Source organism: Typopeltis vanoorti, chromosome 6 (assembly GCF_054136105.1).
Source record: "Typopeltis vanoorti isolate ZY-2024b chromosome 6, IOZ_Tvanoo_1.0, whole genome shotgun sequence".
Classification (NCBI taxonomy): Eukaryota; Metazoa; Arthropoda; class Arachnida; order Uropygi; family Thelyphonidae; genus Typopeltis; species Typopeltis vanoorti.
Window position 1 is genome coordinate 103,137,637 of NC_143554.1, and position 25,933 is coordinate 103,163,569.

The window sequence follows — 25,933 nt, forward strand, 5'->3', positions numbered from 1 at the left end:
TACACTCCTTGAGGATACATGGCAGGAATTTGATGATGATGATGATGGTTTGTGTTTCACCACATGAGCAGCTGTCATTGTCTATGTAGCCCCAACTGGCCATATTCTACTTTGATCTGCCCATTCCGGAACGAAGTATTCAATGTCTTCCATCTTTGCCAGTCTAGATGTAAGCCAGATGGAAGAGATTTGTTTAAGTTCAGAGCCTCTGGAGATTTTTCTTGCCACATTGTTGTCCTTGTAGCTTTTATGGAATCAACCAACAGTTCCATTGAGTGAATAAAACTTTTCCTTGAATTTAGCCTCACATGTCCATACAAAGGATGCTGTTCATCATTTAGTTGTTGTTTCTGCTCATATCTACTCTGTTGTTCTTCTGATATGAGGAGGTATACCAGACAGTGAGTATAGATGGTCAATTTTTGTAGGCTTAAGGCAGCTGGTAATGTGCCGGCACGTTTCATTAAGAACCTTGTCAATAATTTTGACATGTGATGATCTTTTCCATACAAAACTAGCATACTTGGCTGTGGAAAAGCAAAGTGCCAGTGCAGAGATGTGTAGTACTTGTGGACTTGCACCCCCACCGAGATGATGTTAATTGGCGCAGGATATTATTACATGTTTGAATTTTAGCTGCTGTCTTCTCTATGTGTTGCTTATAATTTAAGGTCCTATCTAGTGTGACACCTAGGTAAGTTGGATTTTGATAATTGACCAATTTGAAGCCATTCCATTCTATATTCAACTCTCTCCTTGTCTCCCTTTTATTAAGATGGAAAAGACACATTTGAGTTTTACTGGGATTTGGTTTCAGTTGGTTTTCTTTATAGTAAACTGTAAGGTTTCTAGTTCTTGTGTGAGCTTCTCAATTTTATCAAAGGATTTTGCTTGATAAGCTATTGCCTGGTCATCTGCATATAAGAAGGTTCTTGAGTGTGTGGGTTTATAGGTTGGTCGTTAGTTTATATTGAAGAGGAGGGGAGAGAGCACACTTCCCTGAGGTAGACGATTTTTCTGGATATGCCATCTGCTCTTTTTTTCCTTGAAAATCGACAAAGAATCTCCTGCTGAATAGCAGCGATCATACCTCCACTAACCGATAGCTGTTTGTCATGTTGTAAATTTTGACTATAAGCTTTCTAAGATTTAGTGTGTGTCATATGCTGTTGTCAAATCTATAAATACAGCTCTTGTTGCTAACCCCCTTTCAAAGCCATCCTCAATAAACTGTATTAAGTTTAATACCTGTCCAGTGCATGATCTTCCTGGTCTATATCCTTCCTGTTCTTTTATCAATGTTTTCTCTATTTCTGGGCTTAGTCTGTTCAAGATTAACCTCTCATACAGCTTCAGCATTGTGCATAGGAGAGCTATAGGCCTGTAGCTCTTTGGATTTTCAGCAGGTTTACCCGGTTTCAGGATAGGTATTACTTTCGTTTGCCTCCATATGCTAGGCATTTTAGCAAATTTCCAACAAAAGTTGAAAAATTCTAACAACCACTCCTTTGCCTTTTCTCCCAGATTTCTTAGTATCTCATTTCTGATATCATCTATACCAGCAGCTTTTCCTGGTCATCTGACCATAGTAAATGGTTCTTCCACGAGATTATTTTCTGAATCCCTAACTTTTTTTAATGTAATCTTTAGGTATTTTAACTTTGGTACTTGGTTCACCATTCAGAGATAGCTGAATTGCAATTTGGTTTGCATTTATATTAACTTTGGTTGCTGCTGTTGGGGTCACCATATAATTTTTTGAGTAAAAGCCAGGCTTTCCTGCTACTGTGTTTCATATCTAAGCTTTTAATTTTCTCTGCCCATTGTTGACTTCTTTTTTCAGACAGTGCTTCAATAAGTTCATCTCCTGCGTCAATTGTTTCTGATGAAAATGGATCTCTATCATATAGATCACAATACCTTTCATATATTTCCATATTGTGTTCTGTAAAACCTGGAATATAACATGTTCTACAACTTCTTGGGATGTGCCTAGTAGCAGATCGTCTTTGATGAACTTTCCATAATTTTCTGGTGTGGGTGAAATGTTGGACAAGTTTATGTCTAATTCTCTGGAGAACTGTTCCCAGTCAGCTTTTTTTTAAAATTAAAGCATCTTCTAAGTGGGATCTCCTTAAGTCAGACTGGTGGAAAAAATTGTAGCATTATAGGTCTATGTTGTGAACTTAGGACTGGTGCAAGTACCTGTTTAGTGTGCACGGATTAGCTATTCTGTTACTAACAAATCCAAGGTCTGGGTTATATCCTCTTTTCCACCTTCCACTGTTAAATGATGATGGCTGTTTAGGATCGTGTATAAGATTCATTTGATTACTTTCAGCCCACTGTTCGACTAACTCTCCATCCTGATTTGTTTCACTACACCCTCTGTCCAAAAAGAAACCGAACTTTTCAAAAATAGAAGAAACTAGTGCCACCACCTGTTTTATCTTTTTTGTCATCAAAAGCAACAACCTTCATTAGTGTTGTATCAACTGTTTATGACATTTGTTTCATTAGAAGCTGAGTTATAGTGACAGTGTGTTTTGATGAACGGTTGGTCGTCACAATATTCATGCTGTATGTGACGAATTCTCGCTATCAATCGCTTCAAAACTTATATAAAAAACTCACCATTGACCGTTTGGCCAGGCGGAACGAATTCTTTGCGGATAATGCCCATGGAACTGTAGAAATAATTTAGCATTGTCTTTACTTTTGACTTCTCCAAGCGACTCTTTTTCGGATGCCCCTCTTCTGGTGGTCTCCACTAAGCACTCTGGCGCTTTGTTTCAGGCTTATACTCAAAACACCATGTTTCAAGGAAGTTTGAGTCCTTACGAGTGGTTTTTAATGAGGTCCTTGCAGTGTTCAATTCAATACATTTTTAGGTCGTCGGTCAACTTGTGGGGAACAAATCGTGAATTCAGTTTACGAAGACCCAAACTCTCGGTCAAAATGTTGTGCACAGTTGATTTTAGAATCCCCAATTCATCTTCAATCAATCTCATGGACAATTTCGGGTTATCTTTGATGAAATCATGCACTTTTTGGATGTTAACTTTGCTCAGTCCAGTTTTTGGAAGCCCCACTTTTCGTCGTCCTCAACTGTCTCACGACCACTTTGAAATCACTTAAACCACTCGTAAACTTAGGTACGGGATAAGCATTCATCACTGTATGCTTTTTGAAGCATTTGATGCATTTCGGTAAAACTTTTACCAATTTTAACACAAAAGTCAATCGCAGCTCTCTGTTTGAAACTCATTTTCCAACCGTTAGTTAAAACACACTACACTCTTGGCACTATAACTTGGCTTCTAATGAAACAAATGTCATAAACAGTTGATACGAGACTAATGAAGGTTGCCACTTTCAATAACAAAAAGATACAACAGGTGGCGCCACCAATTTCTTCTATTTTCGAAAAGTTCAGTTTCTTTTTGGACAGAGGGTGTATAACCCCACTGTATGCTATGACTATTGATGTTGCCTATAGTAATAACAGGTTTCCTTTGTGTCAAATACTGGGTAATTTCAAAAGAGCAAATGTTATACTAGGTGGTTTTTATACTGAGAAAACATTGATGTTATCCAGATCTATTCCAAAGATTTCTATGTTATTTTGGCTTGTGGTTAACTGAATCTTCTTTCTGGTGAAAATATCACTTCCATATTTTTCATGTGGTATTTCTTTAATGAGCTTCATTCCAGCAATTTTAGGTCTGGCTTGTTGAGGTCCTTTGTGTGTCTCCTGTAGATATAAAATATCACATTTGTTCTTTACACATTTTTGCAATAAGATCTTCTTTTATAGAGGAGAGGTGAGAGTGAGAACTGTCAGTGAGTTTAAGGAGTGGTATGATAGATTTTCTGTTTCCTAGGAGGGACTCCCGCGATGAGTCTTGATAGACTTTGTGTTTTCTAGGAAGGACCTCCTGCAATGAATCTTTTGACTCCATGGAGGCCCGAATAATAATAATAATAATAATAATAATAATAATGACAACAACAACAACAATGCAAAAACTTTTGAGAGTTTATATTTCTGTGCTGTTATTGCTTTTCCACTGCACATAATCTGTTTGGAATATATTTTTCAAATAGCTGTCCTTGTATATGTGAGTGTGCTTGCCTTCTTATTTTAAAGAATTATTGTTGCATGTTTTTTAAACAGAATTATGACAGACTTTTGAAAATAACTAATTTCATTATTATTTGAAATCAGGATTCTGGTTTACGGCTAAATATTGTAATTGTATGAAGTCTCAGATGAAAAAGAGTTATGAAAATACCCTCACCCCCAAATCAGTTTAAGTACATCTGATCCATGGACTCCACTGCTTTGCTAGAGACAGTACCAGTACAGTTTCTATCTACCTCCTTTAATGTATTAATATATCCATTCTGGGATATATAAAGCAATTAAATAGCTGCTCTCTGTGTGTGTGTGTGTGAGAGAGAGAGAGAGAGAGAGAGAAAAAGCAAATAGTTGAACACAATGGACTGAGCATAAATGACATAAGTGTCCGAGTTGCTTCATAGTCTATGCCAGAATCTAGTACAAGTACCAGGAAACTGATATCATGCTGGGGTGTTAATGCACAATGGTTTTTAGTCAACCAGGAGGCATCCAGCTGTGTCAGCAAGCTGCTTTCTTCTTGTAGTTGGAAATATCTTGTTCATGCTGAGGCCATTCAAGGGTTATAAGAATTGAGCAGTCTTACGGACTGCATATCTAGTCAAATGGTTAGTGCATTGCAGCAGTGGTTTACAGAAGCATATCAGAATGCATGATATGTTGGACTACATCACAGATGGGATAGCAGATCTCATAAGATTTCATTCCTACCAGCTGAAAATATGCAGTTATAGTGAGCTCAGGAACACTGATGTTCAGCATTTGAGGAGTGAAAAAACAATCTCCTGATCAGACAAACCCCAGTTTCAGAACATAGCTACTGCAACATGAATCAGTAGGCCCAGCATATCATATAGCAGGTGATGGTAGTATAGAGAGTATTTTCTAGTTATATGTATCCTGATATTGTTAAGTGATGCCTAAATGCCCTGACCATCTGTATGATGGTCAACATTTAGATATGTGCATGTGTTGCACTCTCTGAGACAGTGCAGAGTGCATTGAAATCTGCATGGGCCTGCCTTTCTGCAGAATGCTTTTGGAACCTTGTGGAATCCATGCCATGAAAAGTTGAGAATTAAAGAGAATACCACTTGCTAGACACTTAGGTATATCATGTATATTATTGGAGATGTATGTCATTTGATTACTTGCATCATTCATAATTTGTGTTATAAGTAATAATGGTATATTTATATAATTAACATTTTTGTTTTTTTTTTAGAAGAAAAAAAGAAAATTATGATAATGTTAGTGAAAGCTGATTCATCAAAAGCTGAAAAAATTTGGACATCTCTTTTAGTTGGAGAGTTTATTCCTGATCCTTGGACATGGCATGAGATGCAGAAAAAATTAGATCTGGAGCGATTTCAGATTGAGGTATTATTTGACTTAAAATTTAAATTCTTACTATTTTAATGACTGAAATTTAATTCTGTTAATCATGTACATAAACCATCTTTAAAAGCCTACATAATATTTTGATTTCACTGATTTTCTGAATATTTTGTTGCTTTCGTTTGTCACATTTACTGCTCTCCATTAATTTAGATAACTAATCTTTGATTGTGTCTCTGAAGGTTGATTTTCTATAGTGTCATTACTCAGACAGTTAAGTTGCCTTCTATTTGGAGGCTTACATGTTATATAATTCAAACTGGCTTCCCTTTTATAACTTGCAGATCAGGTTGAAGAGATGCTGAAGTATTTGTCATTAGTAATCATCTATGAAGGTGGTTCCATAAGTTTCCAGCCTGACTAACTTTTAGAGGTGACAGAAAGAAAACAACTGTGTCACTTTTCAACATAATCTCCCTTCAACACATTTTTCACATATTTGAATTAACATTTCTATGCCTTTGGGAAAAATAGTCTGTACTTTTGTCTGCAAAATGGCCTAAAACTGCATCTTTCACCTCATTGTCATCTGCAAATTTTCTTCCTCAAAGGTCTTTTTTCAGTTTCGAGAAGAGGTAGTAGTCACTGGATGCTAGATCTGGGCTGTAAGGTGGGTATTCAATCTCCTGGAAGCCACAGTCCTTCACTGCTTTCAATAGCCATATGGACTGAAGTTTGTGCAGGAGTGAAGCATAATATTCTGCGTTCATGGTGAAGTAAAGCAAGAGAATTCCATGGCAATCCCAAAAGATTGTTGCCATGATCTTCTTGGTGGAACTGAGTGACATTGGCTTTGCTTGGTGATGCTTTGCCTGGTTTGTGTCACTCCATGGATTCTCTTTTGGAAAGAGGATCATAAAAAAGGAACATGATTTCATCCCCAGTGACTATGGATTTCAGCACTTCTCTCCGATTCCCTTGTCAAAGCTCTAAAAACTTGTGGGAACTGGTCACACAATCCTCCTTCTAAATTGAAGAGAGAACTCGGGGCCCCCCAGCTCGTACTGACTTTGTCATGTGAAGCTTTTCGTGAATGATGCGAAAGATGGTTATTATTGAAAGGCTGACCATTATGAGGATCATTTTCGATGATCTCTTCCTAGGAAAAACTATTTAGCCCATTCCTTCATGGTGGAATAGGAAGGAGAACCCTCCCCATAAATACCATCAAATCGCTGTTTGATAGCACTTGGGGGAAAGCCCTTCTTTGGTGAAAAACTTTATCACAGCACGGTACTCAATTTTTAATATTACCGCCACTTAGCATGCCACGTGTTAGTTAAATGAGTGCTTCCAGCTGAATGTCGCAGGTAGAGAGTTGAAACTGGTATACTTATATATACTTATAGCTTCCCTGAGATGGTACTCTCACACGTTTTAAAATTGGTGCGAATTTTGTATGTCAGGATGGAACCTACCTCATAACCTATATTCTTTGTTCCAAATAGAATACTAGCATTCTATTTGGAACATCATTACCATTCTCTCAAAACCCTGGATTTTTTTCTTGACTAGCTTTTCCTACAATACAATGTAGATGTCAAGTTTCCTGTTAAGAACTCTGACCATGTCACATTTCCTTTTCTACAGTTCAACTTTCACACAACCAGCCTCACTGGTTGTGTTCTCTACTTGCTCTCTGGCACTGAAGTGGTGCCAAATGGAATGATTTCTGTTATCTCTGCATCTCTTTTCCATAGCCTGATTATTTTTTCCATTTTCCTAATCCAAGCACCTGCTCTGACTGAATAACTGAAATAATCCTTGCTGGAATGAGAGCCTTTATTCCCATCCCACATGTCCCCATCCCCCACTACCACTCTCCAAGCCATGGTTCTGAAATAAGTGCCAAACCAACTCATGATAAAAATTCGATATATCTCAAAAGGCTTAAGTCAGAAACCTCGGTTTTGCCGTTAGACTACACTACAATTCACAACATCTCTTAAAATAACCAAAGCCTGTTGGGTGCACTGCTTCTCTCTCTCTCTCTCTCACACACACACACACAAAGATAGTGTGATAACATTACTACTTAAAGATAAGGCTGACCTGCTGACATCAGCCTTCTCCAACATTTCTACAGACAAAAGGAAAATCACCTCTCACTATACCACAAACAGCCCACTACATCTTGGATATTTTCCCAGTAAGGGAAATATCAGAAAAAACGCCCATTAGTCTGAATCCCAGTCTCTTCTTCCAGTATGTATTTCTGCAGTTATCTTAAAAATTTGCGATCCAGAATTATTACCCATCCGATATCAATTCAAGCTGTCATACAACCCCTGGCAAAACATATCTGATCTACAACTGTAACACTAACATTGTATATATATATATATATATTAAGATTTATTTTTCCTCGATAAATAAATTTTGTTCAATTTGAAGTTATGAATATAAATACGATTAAGAAATAAATAAAATTTATTACAAAAAATATTTCATAGTTTTAACCAGAAATTAGGTGAATGGAAAATCAAACACCAAAGAAAAAAGTATGTCATCATTCTTTGATCAGGAAATACATATCTGATCACCTAACTCAGTATGGCGTGGATTTATTTTTCCTCAATACATAAATTTTGTTCAATTTGAAGTTATGAATATAAATATGATTAACAAAGAAATAAAATTTATTACAAAAAATATTTTATAGTTTTAACCAGAAATTAGGTGAATGGAAAATCAAACACCAAAGAAAAAAGTATGTGATCATTCTTTGATCAGAAAATACATAGCTGATTACCTAACTCAGTATGGCATGGACTCAATAAATTTTTGACAGTCAGTCAGTGGAATTTCACTCCAGCTATCTGCGATTGCTTGACATTTGTTGGCCTTTTGGTGTCAATTTTTCACTTTAAAATATTTCAAACATTTTTGATCAGATTAAATTCCCGGCTATTCAAAGACCAAGTCATAGTTTTAATTGGAGTGTTTCCATTGTTTTGCAGATAGTTCTTGATTCGTCTGCTGTGGTGACAAGATGCATTATCATCTTGAAAAATGAAGTCATTGGAATCGTGGAACCATTTTTCGATACTAGGAACCAAAAAAGGCTCTAAAATTTTTTAATAGACTTTGGAGTTTACTGTACGTAACACGGCACAGTTTTCCAGCACTTTGTGATGTCATTCAACCTCAAACAGTAAATGAGGGTGAAAATTTAGCCTTGGTATTAATGTACTCATTGAAGAACTTTTCACTCTTCTCCATGCAAAGGCATCGTTATAAGTTCTAAGGCAAATTCAAGATACGTCACTAAAAATGACTTTTTTTCCAGTCATCAAATTCGCTATTTACATGATTTTAACACCATTGGAAATGCACTTTTTTGTGGTAAATTCTTGACCATTCAGCTGATTTCATACTGTGCAGTCACTTACCTTCACTCTGTAGTTCAACCATGCAGCATTAAGTTGTTTGGATGTTGAATGCCACATGGTCCTCGCAACAGCCAGTTTTCTGTCTGCATGAGGTGGCACGTGGACATCCATTTCGAGGCATGCTTTTTACACTAAGTCGAACGATATTCTTTCCAAATGTCGCATACAGTACTTTGAGCACATTTTAGTAATCTAGCTACTTGTCTTTGAGACATTCCATCTTTCAGATATTCAATCATTCTGTTTTTTAAATTGCTTGAAGGTTCTTTCACAGGAGCCATCCTTTAACACTGTAGATAGAATTCAGATTTCACACTTGCAATTCTGCTCTATACAAATGTTTTCTTTACTTTATGTGTGCATAGACAGTTGTAGATTTGCATAATGGGAAATGATACATGTTTGTTTCCTCAACTTACTTTTTTTTCCAACTGTCAGCTTGATCAGATAATTTTTTCTAACTCACATAATTTATTTTCTTTAAATTAGCTTTTAAATCTTTGAATCATACAAAAAATTTTCTTTTCTTTTTATATTATTATTATTATTCCTGACACCTCCAAGGAGTCCGAAGGCTCATCATGGGAGAACACCTACACAACTGTCTCAACCACTACACCAAACCTCTACTACGAATCATCTCCATCAACACCATCTACCGCCCACCTCTACCACCACTACAACTAGTATTCTATGTCTGTAAATTGCATGTGTTCTGAAGGGCCGATTTGTCTGTATGGGGGATGAAAAACCTGAGTTTCCAGGAGAAAAAACCCTGCTACCTCCGTATGAGATCAGATAACTCACCTCTGATCGAAAATCATCCAGATAAAGATTCCTCCCGTCGCGACGAGAATCGAACTTAGGCCTATTCCAATCGAAGGGCGCAGTGTACCGTCGTTCTTCCAATTGCACTACGGAGGTGCTTATACATTGGCTACAGCATTGCCATTCATTACCCTGGAAGTCCTAAAAAGGACTTTTCCTCTCACTCTTTACCGCCAACCACTCTTACTATAAAGTGAGTTATTTCATTTCTTGCATGCTAAAATGTTTATATGTTAAACTTTCCAAGAAATATATACAGTGTATATTGCTGTCATTCCCAACAAGTTTCGTAAATCATAGGATTTACATCTTCAGGGCTAAATAGTATAACTTATTAAACAAGAGAAATTAATAACTACAAATCATAACCATCTGGCTATTCATAAACTCAAATAACAGAATGCAGATATAAAACGTTATTGACGTTGAACAGTACTGGACGATGTCACATGTTCTTGTTCATACAGTCCAAGCTCAGATTGAGATAGTTTTTTTTATTAGAGCTGACCACACTTGATGGAGAATTAAACTTTGATTTTTATTTCATTGGGTTGGGTTTTTCAGCATATTAGCAGCTTCTTTAAATTTTCTTATGTAGCAGTTGTTTTCTATGTATGACATCGTCGTTTTTTGCCAGAGTACATCGTATCCAGTGGAAGTGGTATGGAAAGCAAGACCCGTTTTTTGTTCTCTTTTGTATTGTACGTCTTTTTGGTGTTCAGCCATGCATATTTCTCCAGATCTTCCTGTCTATCCTACGGGATTTGCTATGTTTTTTTTTTTTTTTTTGACTGATTTTACCATTTGCCCACTCCACTGAAATTTTCGTTCTCATGTGTTTATCAATGGCAAGACTTCCAACATCATGACACACTTTACAGCCCAACATTTTATTCTTGACATAGAGCCATCGTTTCTCTTGCAGAAGTCATTTTTCTGCAAATGTGTCCAACATTCGGGCCAATCATTATCAGAATCTGCTTACTTTTGACCACGTGGATCTTCAGTCTTGGTTTCGTGATCCTCTTCACCAAGTGTATTTTCGGTGCTAGTTTTCTGTTTTACAGGATCACAAGTAGATTCAACAATTTCTGCTTCTTCGGCCTTCTTTTTTTTACTTATTGGCATAACGTAACTACTTATTTTACTCATATTGAACAATGATTGCACTGATACTGAAAATTCAATTCGTGAACACAATACTTTATAATACATTTTGCTGTCAATAAATCGCAAATTTTTAAAAACTTAAGAAAAAAGGTGTGAGTACTACGTACCGTTGCATACCGCCAGAAAAAAAGCACTGGTACTACATCATTACTAACTTCCTATCTACAATTTTCCTCCAAATTGTTACCTATCAAGACTCCAATATTATCAGGTCTTATATTTCTGTCTTCTAAGGCACTTTTTACTGTATCAATCGAAATATATCTTGGTCTTCCTCTGGGTCTTTTTCCTGCCAACCTGGCAGAGAACACTTGTTTTGCTAATCTTTCCTCTCCCATTCTGTTTAAGTGATCATACCACCTCAGATTAGCTCTGCTAACACATTCCTGGATGCTAACAATATTAAGTTCTTTCCTAATATCCTCGTATTTAATATGATATTGCCACTGAAGCAATCTGTTCACCCCTCTAATCTTTCTCAGGACTCTCATGTCTGTGGTCTCTAGTCTTTGATCAAGTGTTTTACGTTTGACCCAGCTCTCAGATCCATAAGTTAAAATTGGTTTGAACACTGTCTTGTATATAGTTAAACAAAGTAATTTAGTATTTTGATTAATTTTTCTCTTATTCCATATACATTTATTCAGTTGATTTCCTATCATACCAGCTTTGTTGATTCTGTTGTTTATTTCTATATTTCATGTACCATTTTCACTAAAAATCGTGCCTAAATAGCTGAAATGTTTTACTTGTTCTATAGGTGCTCCATTCATAATGCAGTTGATATTTTCAATGTTTCTGCCTATTTTCATTGTCTTTTTAATGCTGACCTTCCTACCATATCTATTACAACAGTTATATAATTTAATCAGGGAATCTTGCAGACTTGTAGCAGATGTATTTAGAAGTATACAATGATCCGCATACAGCAAAGAGCCGAGATTAACATCTCCAATTTTGATATCAGGTTTAATACCACTTTCCTTCATAACGTGATCCATATAGATAATGAATAACAGAGGGGATAATGTACATCCTTGTCTGGATTTAACATTAAACCACCATCTTGTACTTCCTTCAGTTCTAACTGCTAACTTACAACTCAAATAAAGACTAAGTATTGCTTGATATAATGACCCATTAACACCATATAACTGTAGTGTTTTGAATAGCTTTTCTCTCTCCCTTGTCATATGCCTTTTCTAGATCGACAAAACTTAAAAACTTTGTTATATTCCCATGATTTTTCAACTATCTGTGTAAGGTGAAAATCTGATCCTGACAGCCTCTATTTGGCCTGAATCAAGCTTGTTCTTCACCAAGCTTCTCTTCCACAATTCTTCTCAACCATTTCTCAAGTATACTTGCATATATCTTACCGGGAACACACAGTAATGAAATACCTCCGTAATTCTCACATTGTTTTATTTCCCTTTTATGAGAACTGTACTCCAATCATCTGGAATTCGTTCCTATGTCCAAGCCTTCTGAACTATGCAGTGCATCCACTGTAAAACTTCTATACCTCATACTTGAGCATTTCTGGCTGAATATCATCCACTCCTGCTGCCTTTCCACATTTCAAGCCTTTGATGGCTTTTTCTACTTCAAGTATGGATATGTATTCCTAACTACATGCCTGTCAGTGTTTTTTACCACTGTGCTGTCATCACTGCTTGTTTCATTTAGCAATTTTTCGAAGTAATTACTCCATACTTGAAGGATATCTTTTTCTCCTGTTTTCATGTAACCTTTATCATCTCTAATTACTTTTACAGCACTCTGTCCTCCATGATCAGTTTCATTTTCAAGCTTCTTCAACAACCTCTAGAATATCTTTTGCCACCTTGATATTTGTTTTCTATGTTCTTACTAACATCCTCCTATGACTTTTGCTTAGCCAGTTTTACAGTGTTTAGCTTTCTTACATTTGTCTCTGTATTCTCTAAGAGCACAAGCTGACTTATTTGCCAGGAACTTTTGATATGCTTTCTTCTTCTCCTTCACTTCCTCTTTAACTTACTGTGTCCACCATGGAGTTCGGATTTTTCTATCATTGCAAACAACCTCACCATATGCCTCTTTGACTGAATCAATCAGTGTTTTCTTCAGGGCTTGCCACTGAATCTCCAAGGTTTGGTTCCTATTCTCAAACTCTTTCATTTTTTCTTGTATAATGTTTGTATATTTTAATCTACAGTTCACATCTAAGAGCTGCTCAACTTTTATTCGCTTTAAAACTTTCTTACATGTTATTCTTTTCAATATGACATTTAATTTTATCCTGCTCAAGACTAAATGGTGATCACTTCCAATTTCAAATCCTCTATACACTCTGGTGTCCTGCACCAGCAAGAAAACATCGCTATCAACAATAACATTGGCAATGAGACTTTTCTTATTCTTTTTCTCTTCTCTCCATGTTAATTTGTGCACATTTTTATGTTGGAACATTGTGTTAGTAATAATCAGTCCATGTCCTGAGCAGAAATCGAACAGGTATTTTCCCAAAATATTTTTGTATGTCTGACAATCATTTCTTACTCTACTATTTAGATCCCCAACAAGTGCTAACTTTTCCCTTTTTCATTGTGTCAGTTTTCTCTAAAGCCTCAAAAAATTCCTCCACTTCTACCTTAATAGAACCTTTCGTGGGACAGCAGGCACAAATAATCATTGTCCAGTTTCCCCATTCTCATTTCCACCCACATCACACTACTGCCTGCCATCCAAGAAGATTAGCCTCGTATTTTGTGTTGAATACTATGGATACTCCTTCTTTTCCTTGATTGTCATTGGCTGAATATAACATTTTATATTTATTGCTCAGAAAGATCTCGCCAGTTTTTGTCTTTTTTTTTGGTTCAATCACCCCTGTTATGTCGATCTGGTACTTATCTAATTCCTCAGCTAGCTCCATTTCTTTGCCTGAATGGCAAAGAAATGGAGCTAGCTGAGGAATTACCTTATGTTGATAGTACCAATCTTTAACTCTGGTGATGTTGAGGTGGGGTTTGTTTTCAGATATGTTCCACTAGCTGACTTTTCGCTGTTCGCCCTTGTTCCCTGGCGAAAACAACAGGGGCCTAGTTTAACCGGGCGACACCCAAGCCGGCATGAAATTTCGTCATTTCGTACCATCATTTTTTATTTTGGTTTAACCAATAAGAATACAATTTGGTCTGTGGGACCATTGGCACAAATAAGTCTCATTGTCCAGTTCCCCATTCTCATATTTTCCCACATTACTTGAGACTGACTGCCATTCAAGAAGATTAGCCTCGTATTTTGTGTTGAATACTATCGCTACTCCTTCTTTTCCTTGATTGCCATTGGCTGCATATAACATTTTATATTTATTGCTCAGAAAGATCTCATCAGTTTTTGTCTTTTTTTTTGGTTCAGTCACTCCTATTATGTCGATCTGTTACTTATCCAGTTCCTCAGCTAGCTCCACATCTTTGCCATTCAGGCTTCTTATGATGATAGTACCGATCTTGAGTTGGGCTGGAGTTTAGGATTTGTTCCAGTAGCTGACTTTTTGCTGTTTGCCCTGGTTCCTTTGCGAAAACCACAGGGGCTGCCCCCCCCCCCCCTTGTTTGACCGGGCAACGCCCCAGCCGGCATTAAATTCTCTCATGTTGTTCCATTATTTGAAATTTTGGTTTAAGCCAATAAGAATACAATTTCGGCTAAATCCCAAATTTCCAGCCCATCCTCTTCCGTTGACTATCCAGGAAGATACCTAACAGGGTGCATCATGAGAAGGTGAGGAGTGGACATTAAGTCAGAAGCCCTGATCGGTTTTCTGCATACCTTTAAAGGCTATGCGGAGGTCTCCTCTCAGTTATATAGCTTTGACTCTTAACATATAGCAAGGATTCTTGAAAATATAAATTGTATACTATTTTCAAATCTGCATGAAAGTTATCTTCTTTCCTCCCATTTACTAATCATAAATTGCTTCCACTATCCTTATCTGGTGTTTGTCAAGTACCGTGTTCCTGTCAACGTTGCTATTTTGGACAAACTGGCTGTTCTACTAAGATCAAAATCATCATCATCATCATCAAATTCCTGCCATGTACTCTCAAGGGGTGTACAGGATATGATAGTACTACATGAAAAATTTACATCATTACTAACTCCTTATCTATAATTTTCCTCCAAATCAGTCTGTTACTTGTCAAGACTCCAACATTATCAGATCTTATATTTCTATCGTCTAAGGCACTTTGTACCGTATCAATCCACCTATATCTTGGTCTTCCTCTGGGTCGTTTTGCTGCCAACCTGGCAGAGAACACTTGTTTTGCTAATCTTTCTTTGTCGATTCTGTTTAAGTGACCATACGACCTGAGATTAGTTCTGCTAACGCATTCCTAGATGTTGACAATGTCAAGTTCTTTTCTAATATCCTCGTTTTTAATATGATATTCCCATTGATGCCATCTGTTCACATCTATAATGTTTCTCAGGATTCTCATATCTGTGGTCCTAGTCTTTGGTCAAGTGTTTTACTTCTGACCCAGCTCTCAGATCCATAAGTTAAAACTGGTTTGAATACTGTCTTCTATATACAGCTAATTTAATGTTCCGACTAATTTCTCTCTTATTCATATGAATTTATTCAATTGACTTCCCACCATACCAGCTTTGCTGATTCTGTTGTCTATTTCTATATTTAATTTACCATATTCAGTAAAAATCGTACCTACGTAGCTGAAATGTTTTACTTGTTCCACAGGCTCTCCATTCACAACACAGTTGACATTTTCAATGATTCTGCCTATTTTCATTGTTTTTGTCTTTTTATTGCTGACCTTCATACCATATCTATTACAACAGCTATTCAATTTAGTCAGAGAATCTTGCAGACTTGTAGCGGATTTATTTAGAAGTATAACATCATCCGCATAAAGCAAAGAGCTGACATTAACATCTCCAATTTTGATATCATGTTTAATACCACTTTCCTTCATAATGTTATCCATATAGATAATGAATAACAGGGGGAGGATAATGTACATCCTTGTCTTACACCAGATTTAAACCATCTTCCTGTACTTCCTTCAATTCTAACTGCTAACTTACAACTCAAATAAAGACTAAGTATTGCTTGATATAATGCCCCTTTGACACCATATAACTGTAGCGTATTGAATAGCTTCACTCTTGGCACCTTGTCATATGCTTTTTACAAATCGACAAAACTTAAATACAGATCTCTGTTATATTCCCATGCTTTCTCAACTATTTGTCGTAAAGTGAAAATCTGATCCTGACAGCCTCTATTTGGCCTGAATCCAGCTTGTTCTTCACCAAGCTTTTCTTCCACAATTCTTCTCAACCGTTTCTCAAGTATACTTGCATAGATCTTGCCAGGAACACTCAGTAGGGAAATACCTCTATAATTCTCACATTCAGTTTTATTTCCCTTTTTATATACTGGTACTATGAGAGCTCTACTCCAATCATCGGGAATTCGTCCCTCTGTCCAGGCTTTCTGAACTATGCAGTGCAGCCACTGTAAGATTCTTATACCACCATACGTCAGCATTTCTGGTCGAATATCATCTACTCCTGCTGCCTTTCCACATTTCAAGCCTTTGATGGCTTTTTCTACTTCAAGTATGGATATGTATTCCTGACTGCATGCCTGGTCAGTGTTTTTTACCACTGTGCTGTCATCACTGCTTGTTTCATTTAGCAGTTTTTCAAAGTAATTACTCCATACTTCAAGGATATCTTTTTCTCCCGTTTTCATGTCACCTTTATCATCTCTAACTCCTTTTACAGCACTCTTTCCCCCATTCCTAAGCTTCTTCAACAACCTCCAGAATATTTTGCCACCTTCTTGATATTTATTTTCTATGTTCTTACTAACATCCTCCTATGACTTTTGCTTAGCCAGTTTTACAGTGTTTAGCTTTCTTACATTTGACTCTGTATTCTCTAAGAGCACAAGCTCACTTATTTGACAAGAACATTTGATATGCTTTCTTCTTTTCCTTCACTGCCTCTTTAACTTCCTGTGTCCACCAGGGAGTTCTGATTTTTTTATCCTTACAGACAACCTCACCACATGCCTCTCTGGCAGAATCAATCAATCAATCTTTTCTTCAGAGTTTGCCACTGAATCTCCAAGGTTTGATTCCTGTTCTTAAACTCTTTCATTTTTTCTTTAATAATCTTTGTGTATTTTAGTCTACAGCATCTGAGAGCAGCTCAACTTTTATTCACTTTAAAACTTTTTTATATGTTATTCTTTTCAATATGAAATTCAATTTTATCCTGCTGAAGAATAAATAGTGATCACTTCCAATTTCAAATCCTCTGTACACTCTGGTGTCCTGCAAAAGGGAGAAAACATCACTATCAACAATAACATAGTCAATGAGACTTTTCTTATTCCTTTCCTCTTTCCATGTTAATTTGTGCACATTTTTATGTTGGAACATCGTGTTAGTAATAACCAGTCCATGTCCTGAGCAGAAATCCAACAGATATTTACCATTATTATTAGCTTTGCTCTTTTCTCCAAATTTTACCAAAATATTTTTGTATGTCTCACAATCGTTTCCTACTCTGCTATTTAGATCCCCAACGAGGACCAGCTTTTCCTTTTTCATTGTGTCAGTAGCTTTTTCTAAAGCCTCAAAAAATTCCTCACTTCTGCCTTAGTAGAACCTTCTGTGGGACCATTAGCACAAATAAGTCTCATTGTCCAGTTCCCCATTCTCATATTTGCCCACATTACTCTACTTGATATTGCTTGCCATTCAAGTAGATTAGCCTCGTATTTTGTGTTGAATACTATGGATACTCCTTCTTTTTCTTGATTGTCATTGGCTGAATATAACATTTTATATTTATTGCTCAGAAAGATCTCACCAGTTTTTGTCTTTTTTTTTGGTTCAGTCACCCCTATTATGTCGATCTGGTACTTATCTAATTCCTCAGCTAGCTCCATTTCTTTGCCTGAATGGCAAAGAAATGGAGCTAGCTGAGGAATTACATATGTTGATAGTACCAATCTTTAACTGTGGTAATGTTGAGTTGTGGTTTGTTTTCAGATTTGTTTCAGTAGCTGACTTTTAGCTGTTTGCCCATTGTTCTCTGACGAAAACAATGGGGCCCTTGTTTAATTGGGCGACACCCCAGCCGGCATGAAATTTTGTCATGTCATACCATCATTTTTTATTTTGGTTTAACCAATAAGAATACAATTTGGTCGGCTAAATCCCAAATTGCCAGCCCATCCTCGTTCGTTCAGTATCCAAGTAGATACCCAACAGGGTGCACCACGAGAAGGTGAGGATTGGACATTAGGTTAGAAGCCCTGGTCGGTTCTCCTCATTCCTTTAAAGGCTATGTGGAGGGGTCTCCTCTCAGTTATACAGCCTTGATCCTTAAGCACCCCAAGATCAGAATCCAAGAACTTAAAGATTACATAAAATTTCTAGAAATAGAGATTTTGCACCTTGCTTCTCATGTCTTTGACACCAGACATAGTTTATTAGGATCAGACAAAGATTTTGCACTTAAAGTAGATTTAAATTTGATTGTTTATTCCTTGAAACGTTTGAAACTTACATCATTGTCCTAATCTTAATCTTGGATTTATATTTTGAACATCGTAACCATTTCTTTTGCTCTCTCCCAGAATGATGCTCGTGTTGCAGTGGGTGAAATATATAGGAGTTCTTAAATTGTAATTTCTTTTACACATGTTAAACTTATTTGTTTTTTGCAAAGTATTATGTCTACCACGCGTTTCTATAACACATCTAGTTGCAGATCTTTGTGCTGTGCATTGTTGTCCAGCATTAGTCTTTTACTTAATATTTACTTATTAGAATTATCTCAGACATATCTCAGAGTCATGTCATTTATTTGCTTATTTTTTATTTTATGGGATTTTCATTTAATTATTTCCTGTTATGCTGATTTTCAGAATATAATGATTTTTAATTTTTTACACAGTGGATTCCCATAGTTTATGTTGAGCCCTTATTGACTTATTTATCAGAAAGTTAGAACTTTAATATGTGAAAATTCTTATTTACCAGAACTTTCTACTAAGTGAACAATACCAATTGTTAATGAGAACAATCAGTATTGGTCACAAAGACATGCAGATAAGGTAATTCAGTTAAATCATCTCATTTATCTATTTAGAGGTTTGAAATCAGACCTACAGTTAGAATTCAGTATGAAATAATGATATTTAGAATGGCACAACTTTTTTTATTAATATTATAATTATAAAAATGCACGTCTCACTTTTGTAAGAATTAATGTTAAGGAATTTTATGATGCAAGGCGTGAATTCTAATCATGAATTTTTCTAGAATGCATCATATTTGTGGTCTTTGGAGATGTCTACAAGACCACAAATGTGATGTGGCCTTTGAGATGTCTACAAGACCACAAATGTGATGTGGCCTTTGAGATATCTGTATGAATTTGTAAGTTTCTGTCGTTTAGCAATTCTGTAGAAAATTTCTGGCACTGAGAACACGTTTTTAGACATATAACAAGTTTAATAAACTAAATACAACTCTACAAGCTTTGTAAGTTGTCCAACTTACATTGTCAGGGATACTAGCAGAAATATACAAACAGTGATGTATTTATGTTAAATTAATTACTGTATACGTGTTGTAACGTTTTTTTTTTTTTTTTTTTTTTTTGTATAGCTTTTGCTAGTACCCCTTGACAATGTATGTCTGACATCTTACGGAACGAATTTGTAGGTTGTATTTCTTCATCTCATCGAACTTGTTATATGTCTAAAAAACATGTGGTCTCAATACTGGAAATTTTCCACCAAGTATTATCTAGTTTTAGTAGATTGTAGAAATATCATATTTTTACTTTCAGAATCCTGGTTTTGATTTTAGTGGAGCCTCTCTTTCAAAATGCTATGATGATTTACCACTACCAACAATGGGAGAAAATATGCAAGCTAAATATGGAAAGTGAGAATCTCTAAAAACAAAATTTTGGAGGTGGAAGAAAATCTAAAAATTGCTACATAATCATAATAAACATTTTTGATTAAGTGTGAGAAGCTTTTTTTATCACTGAAAAATGTTATACAATAAAATATCTTGATCTCGCTCTCATTATGGTTTTTGAAAACAATATGCTAAAAGCATTGCTATAGTTTTTTTACCAGTTTTCATTATCAGTTAAGCATTTCTCTAGCAGCTACCAGCTTTATAGGAATAACCTCCAGTTTTGGAGTCAAGCACACATACGCATCTATTTTTAGAATATACTTGCAATGAAAATAAGCAATTTTAGTGTTATAGTGTTACTAACAGATAATTTTCGTTGTCTCATGTGAAACTTATTCTTTTATTAAATTATGAATGATAGAGCTGGACAAACCTTATAACAAATTCTTATTTGATTAGCATGCTATAGTAGACAATGCAGATGAAATCTATATTAAATTGAAAATATTTAATACTGAGATACTTATGACATACATAAATTATGTATAAATTAAACTGTACTAAGACGAAATTTGGTTAGAATAACATCATAAAAAAAAATAATAAGTTAGTACCTCAATTTATGCAATACAAAGTATGGCACTTCCTCACTTTCTGACATTGGCTTTTATTAGGCCATAATAGTACAGATGATTATACTGACTAGCTAGTGGCTTCTTGGGTTAGGAAGAACAAAAAAAATAAAATAAAATAATAATACAATAAAGGGGTAAATGTGAACCATTACGAGGGTGGTCCGAAAAGTTCTCAGCCTAACAATGAAAAAACGAATTTTTATAATTTCAAAATTATTTTTATTTTTCAACATAATCTCCCTTAAGACTAATACATTTATTCCAGCGCCATTATCCTGTCCCTGTAATGGTTCTCAGTAAGATCTGCAAAATACCCCTCTACAGCTGCAATCACCTCTTGATTTGAAGAAAAACGCTGACCAGCGAGAAAGAGTTTTAGTTTCGGGAGGAGACAGAAGTTGGAGCAGGTGCATTGTCCTGACGAAAGATGTTTTTTTCTTCTGCAAACCAGATCTTTTCTCATGAATTTTTTCATGAGAAAAGATCTGGTCTGATCTTTTCTCATGAAAAAATTCATGAGAAAAGATCTGGTTAAAAGATCGGAATAACATTTCCCAGTTATTGTTTTACCCATTTCAAGATAATTAATAAACAAAATGCCTTTAGCATCCCATGACCTTTCCTGCTGATGGAACCGACTTTGTCTTCTTTGGCTGAACAACCAGCTTCTGTCCATTGTTTTGACTGCTGTTTGGATTCTGGTGTGTAATGGTGAATCCAAGTCTCATCTATAGTAATAAATAGATGCACAAAATCAGTTTTATTCTTGTTAAAATACTCCAAGCACTGTTCAGAGATTTTCATGCGAGTGCATTTTTAATCTGCTGTGAGCAAGCACAGCACCCATCTTGTGCAAAGCTTTTTCATTTGCATTTCTTCATGCAAAACATATCCCACACATTCTTTTGAAATGCCTGTAGTCTTAAAGTGCATGCAATTGCTGACTCGCCAGTCATCCAATACCATATCGTGCACTTAATCAATGATTTCTGGTGTTGTTACACTTTTTGGACATCCTTCCCGTGGATCATCTTCAAGGCTGGTACAGCCACATTTAAACTCGGCAGCCCATTTCTTAATTGTCAAAAACAAAGAAGAGTGCCCATGAACTTTTATAAACTTCGAATGAATTTCTTTTGGCTTTAAACCTTCTTTTACAAAGAATTTTATAACAGCATGATACTCAATTTTATCCATTTCAAGGGATACAGACAACACTTTTGCTTCAGACAGCTGTATAAAACAACTTGATAGAATGACTTGCAATTTCACATGGATGCTTATAACAGATGTACCAACTTAGCAACACTATCGGCAAGATTTTTTTTTCTATCTATCGTTGAAGCCAAGAACTTTTCATACCACCCTCGTACATAACTATGAAACAAACATACAGGAACTATTATAGAAAAGTAAAAAACAGAAAACACATGGAATGTGGCATGGGTCAGTCTTTGTGTAAGTGTGTAATAGTTGACAGAAAAGTTAGTTTGACACGTGGAAAGATGTAATAAGTGACTTCCAAATATCACATAGAATCATTCCTTGGTTTTTGTAGAGTGTACCTTGTGAGTGGATAGCCATTGTAGATGCTTTGATGTTGCAGGCATTGAATTTGTCTCTGTGTAAGACATAAACTCTTGTCCTATTCATGATTAATGCAAGTGTGGGAGAAGTGGAAAGGTAGGCCTGAGCTGTCTTCTCTGTTGTTTGCTTCTTAGATCTTTCTGCACATCAGACTTCTCTGCCAACTATTGTCTACACATACTGAAGAATGACTGATCTGTGCTACCTTCCACATTCCATTCCCTCTGTTATACATTATCTATAAGGATCACATTTTGAAGGAAAGTGATAATAAATAATAAACTGATATCAAAATCGGAGATGTTAATCTTAGCTCTTTATTTTATGCAGATGATGTTATACTTTTAAAAAAATCCAGTTCAAGTCTGCAGGATTCCCTGACTAAATTGAATAAATGTTGTAACAAATTTGGTATGAAAATCAGCAATAAGAAGACAAAGACATTGAAAATATCAACTGTGTTGTGAATGGAGAACCTGTGGAACAAGTAAAACATTTCAGCTATTTAAGCACAATTTTTAATGAAGACAGTAAATTAAATATGGAAATAGACAACAGAATCAACAAAGCTGATATGGTAGGAAGTCAACTGAATAAATTTATATGGAATAAGAGAGAAATTAGTCAAAATACTAAATTAGCTGCATACAAGACCGTGTTCAAACCAATTTTACCTTATCTGAGAGTTTAGTTAGGAAATAAAGCACTTGATCAAAGACTAGAGACTATAGATATCAGAATTCTGAGAAAAAGTAGAGGTGTGAACAGATGGCAGCAATTGCAGTATCATATTAAAAATGAGGATATTAGGAAAGAACTGGACATAGTTACCATCCAGGAATGTTAACAGAGCTAATTTCAGATGATATGGTCACTTAAACAGAATGGAAGAGGAAAAAATAGCAAAACAAGTGTTCTCTGCTAGGTTGGCAGGAAAAAGATCCAGAGGAAGACTAAGATATAGGTGGATTGATACAGTAAAAAGTGCTTTTAGAAGACAGAAATATAAGATCTGCAATAATAAGACAAAGACAATGAAAATATCAATTGCATTCTGAATGGAGAACCTATAGAATATTTCAGCTACTTAGGTACAATTTTTAGTGAAGATGGTAAATTAAATATGCAAATAGACAACAGAATCAACAAAGCTAGTATGGTAGGTAATGTTGCAGTCTTGGCAGATAACAGATTGATTTGGAGGAAAATTGTTGATAGGAAGTTAGTAATGATGTAAGTTCTTCATATAGTACTATCATAATATGCTGTATACCCCTTAAGGGCAGATGTCAGGAATTTGATGATGATGATACATTTGTGTAACGGATTTGTTTTTGAGTTATATGATGGTTCGCATTTACCCCTTTATTGTATTATTTTTTTGTTCTCTCTTACTCAGAAGAAGCCACTAGCATATGTGGCAAAATTAGTTAGTATAATAATCTGTACTATTACGGCCTAATAAAACAATGTTGGTTATTTTACATCACATTTGTTTTTTTGGTCAAAAATTCTACATATGCATAATTAAAATAAATGTTCAAGATATATGCTCATTAATAAGTTAATTCACTCAAATTATCCATTAGGATGATCATAATACTTATATTATGGCTCTTGCTGAAATGGATTCCAGCTGAAGATTATCATTAAATCTTAAAGCAGTATGAAACATTTTAAAATAATTAGTTTGTCATTTATATTATATAACTTTATGCATAGATGTGACCAAAAGATAATTATTCAAAAAATTAATATTTATAGTCAGTTCTCATGATAGTAATATTTCTTTTGGTGAATTTAATTCCCTATAACAAATTTGAGAGGCATGTAGAGATTTTTCAGCAGGGGGAATTCTTTAAGATCAGCTGTATTAACCTCACATCAGGCAAACATCCTCTTATGTTAAGAACACCATACACCAGAGATTTTTAATAGAAAATATTAAAGGCATCATCACATTGGCTCCTACCGTGATATAATTACAAGCCTTGACATAGTATTTTCAGAAATTCTCCAAGAATAAAAACTATACAAATACTTCTGGAAATTTTCTCAACAGACACAGTGGTAATATATAAACATTGCATTGACAGTACTTTTTTTTTTTTTTTTTTCAAATTTTAAAAAGATTTTTTTGAACAGAAAGAAGGATTAGCCATGAACTCTTCCCTCTCTCCTATGTTAGCTGACCTATTCATGGAATGGTTTGAAAAAATAGTCGAGTATCAGGGAACACAACCAAAAATTTAGCGAAGATACGTTGACGATATTTTTATCATCTGGCTGTTCTACTACCCATTAGAAGTTTTTCACTTGGTTATACTATAAATTAAAGATGCCAAGAAATTATATTCTTGGTTTAATCCTTTATCCAGATGTAGGCAAAGAAAGTTTGCACCTGAAATAACTTCATGACTGGACAACTCGTACACAGAAGCTAATGACTCCACATCACTCGAATTATCCCATAATACAAAGCACATATTCATCATCATCAAATTCCTGACATTTACCCTCAAGGGATGTACAGGATATGATAGTACTACAAGAAAAATTTACATCATTACTAACTTCCTATCTACAGTTTTCCTCCAAATCAATCTGTTACCTGTCAAGTCTCCAACACCGTCAGATCTTATATTTCTATCCTCTAAGGCACTTTTTACCGTATCAATCCACCTATATCTTGGTCTCCCTCTGGTTCTTTTTCCTGCCAACCTGGTAGAGAACACTTGTTTTGCTAATCTTTCCTCTCCCACATATACTTAGACATGAATAATACTATGCATTATGGGAAAGGTCACTACCGAGACTAGTTTTGACCTTTATTTAGGTCTCATCAGTGGGAGCCAGACCTTGAAGTGATACTAAAATTTAAGTAATGCAGAAGTCATATTTCCATATATATGAGTAGCCAAAAGGTGTTGCACCTTATTACTAAAATACTCTGGATTAGAGATAGATGTTGGAAGTTTTTCCAGTCGGTTATACTATAAATTAAATTAAAGATGCCAAGAAATTATATTCTTGACTACGACAAGTGATGTGAAGTCATTAGCTTTTATATATGAGTTGCCCAATCCTGAAGTTACTTCAGGTGCAAATTTTGTTTGCTTACACTTGGATAAAGGATTAAACAAAGAATATAATTTCTTGGCATCTTTTGTTTATAGTATGACCAAGTGGAAAAACATTTAGTGAGTTGGAGATTATTTGTCATGAAGTCGAGACTAAAAGAATGAAATATATGGTGGGGATGTTGATAGACCTGGTGATTCAGCTACTGGGGACAATGAAATGCATTGCCAAATTACACTGATGGTACTAAGTGTGCAATCATTATGGGTGACTTATATTATCCAAATATTGACTGAGCAGAAGAGAAATCTCATAAGCATGAAGGAGAATTTATTGAACTGCTGCAAGACTACTTTTAAAGCAGCATGTGAAAGAAGGAATTTGAGATCAAAGAATGTTAAATTTGATCACAGCAACAGAAGGTGTCTCAGTTAATAATGCGACTGTTTTGCCACCAGTTGATGACAGTGATCATGCCATACTGTCTTGAAAAGTAGCTAACTATATAGATGTTCCAGTTAGGTCAAGTTACATCCTAAACTACAAACCTGGAAATTATGACAAACTTGGGAATATTATCTTTGGTTCCATAGTGTCAGTTACTGAATGGCAAGGATATCAGCACTGCATGGGAAGCTTTGAAAAGGTGCTTAAATGAGACTATCTGAATTTGTCCATAGAGGTTTTGAAGAACAAATAGGGTGGGAGGAAAATGGAGGTGCAATCTTTTAGTAA

The 25,933-nt window shown here is 35.5% G+C and overlaps 1 protein-coding gene across 2 annotated transcripts in view; it reads left to right on the forward strand.

Moving 5' to 3' along the window:
• LOC150105766 (nudC domain-containing protein 2-like) overlaps window positions 1–20,060 on the forward strand; it is a 39,273-nt gene extending 19,213 nt beyond the window's left edge. Inside the window, exons 3-4 of one of the 2 annotated variants that reach the window (XM_090393562.1) lie at window positions 5,367–5,521; window positions 19,816–20,060. In XM_090393562.1, the coding sequence (XP_090249688.1) occupies window positions 5,367–5,521; window positions 19,816–19,917 (257 nt within the window). In that variant the 3' untranslated portion in view covers window positions 19,918–20,060. The remainder of the gene's footprint in view (window positions 1–5,366; window positions 5,522–19,815) is intronic. The other variant, XM_090393563.1, reaches the window with a different exon arrangement.
• The last annotated feature ends 5,873 nt before the right edge of the window (window positions 20,061–25,933 follow it).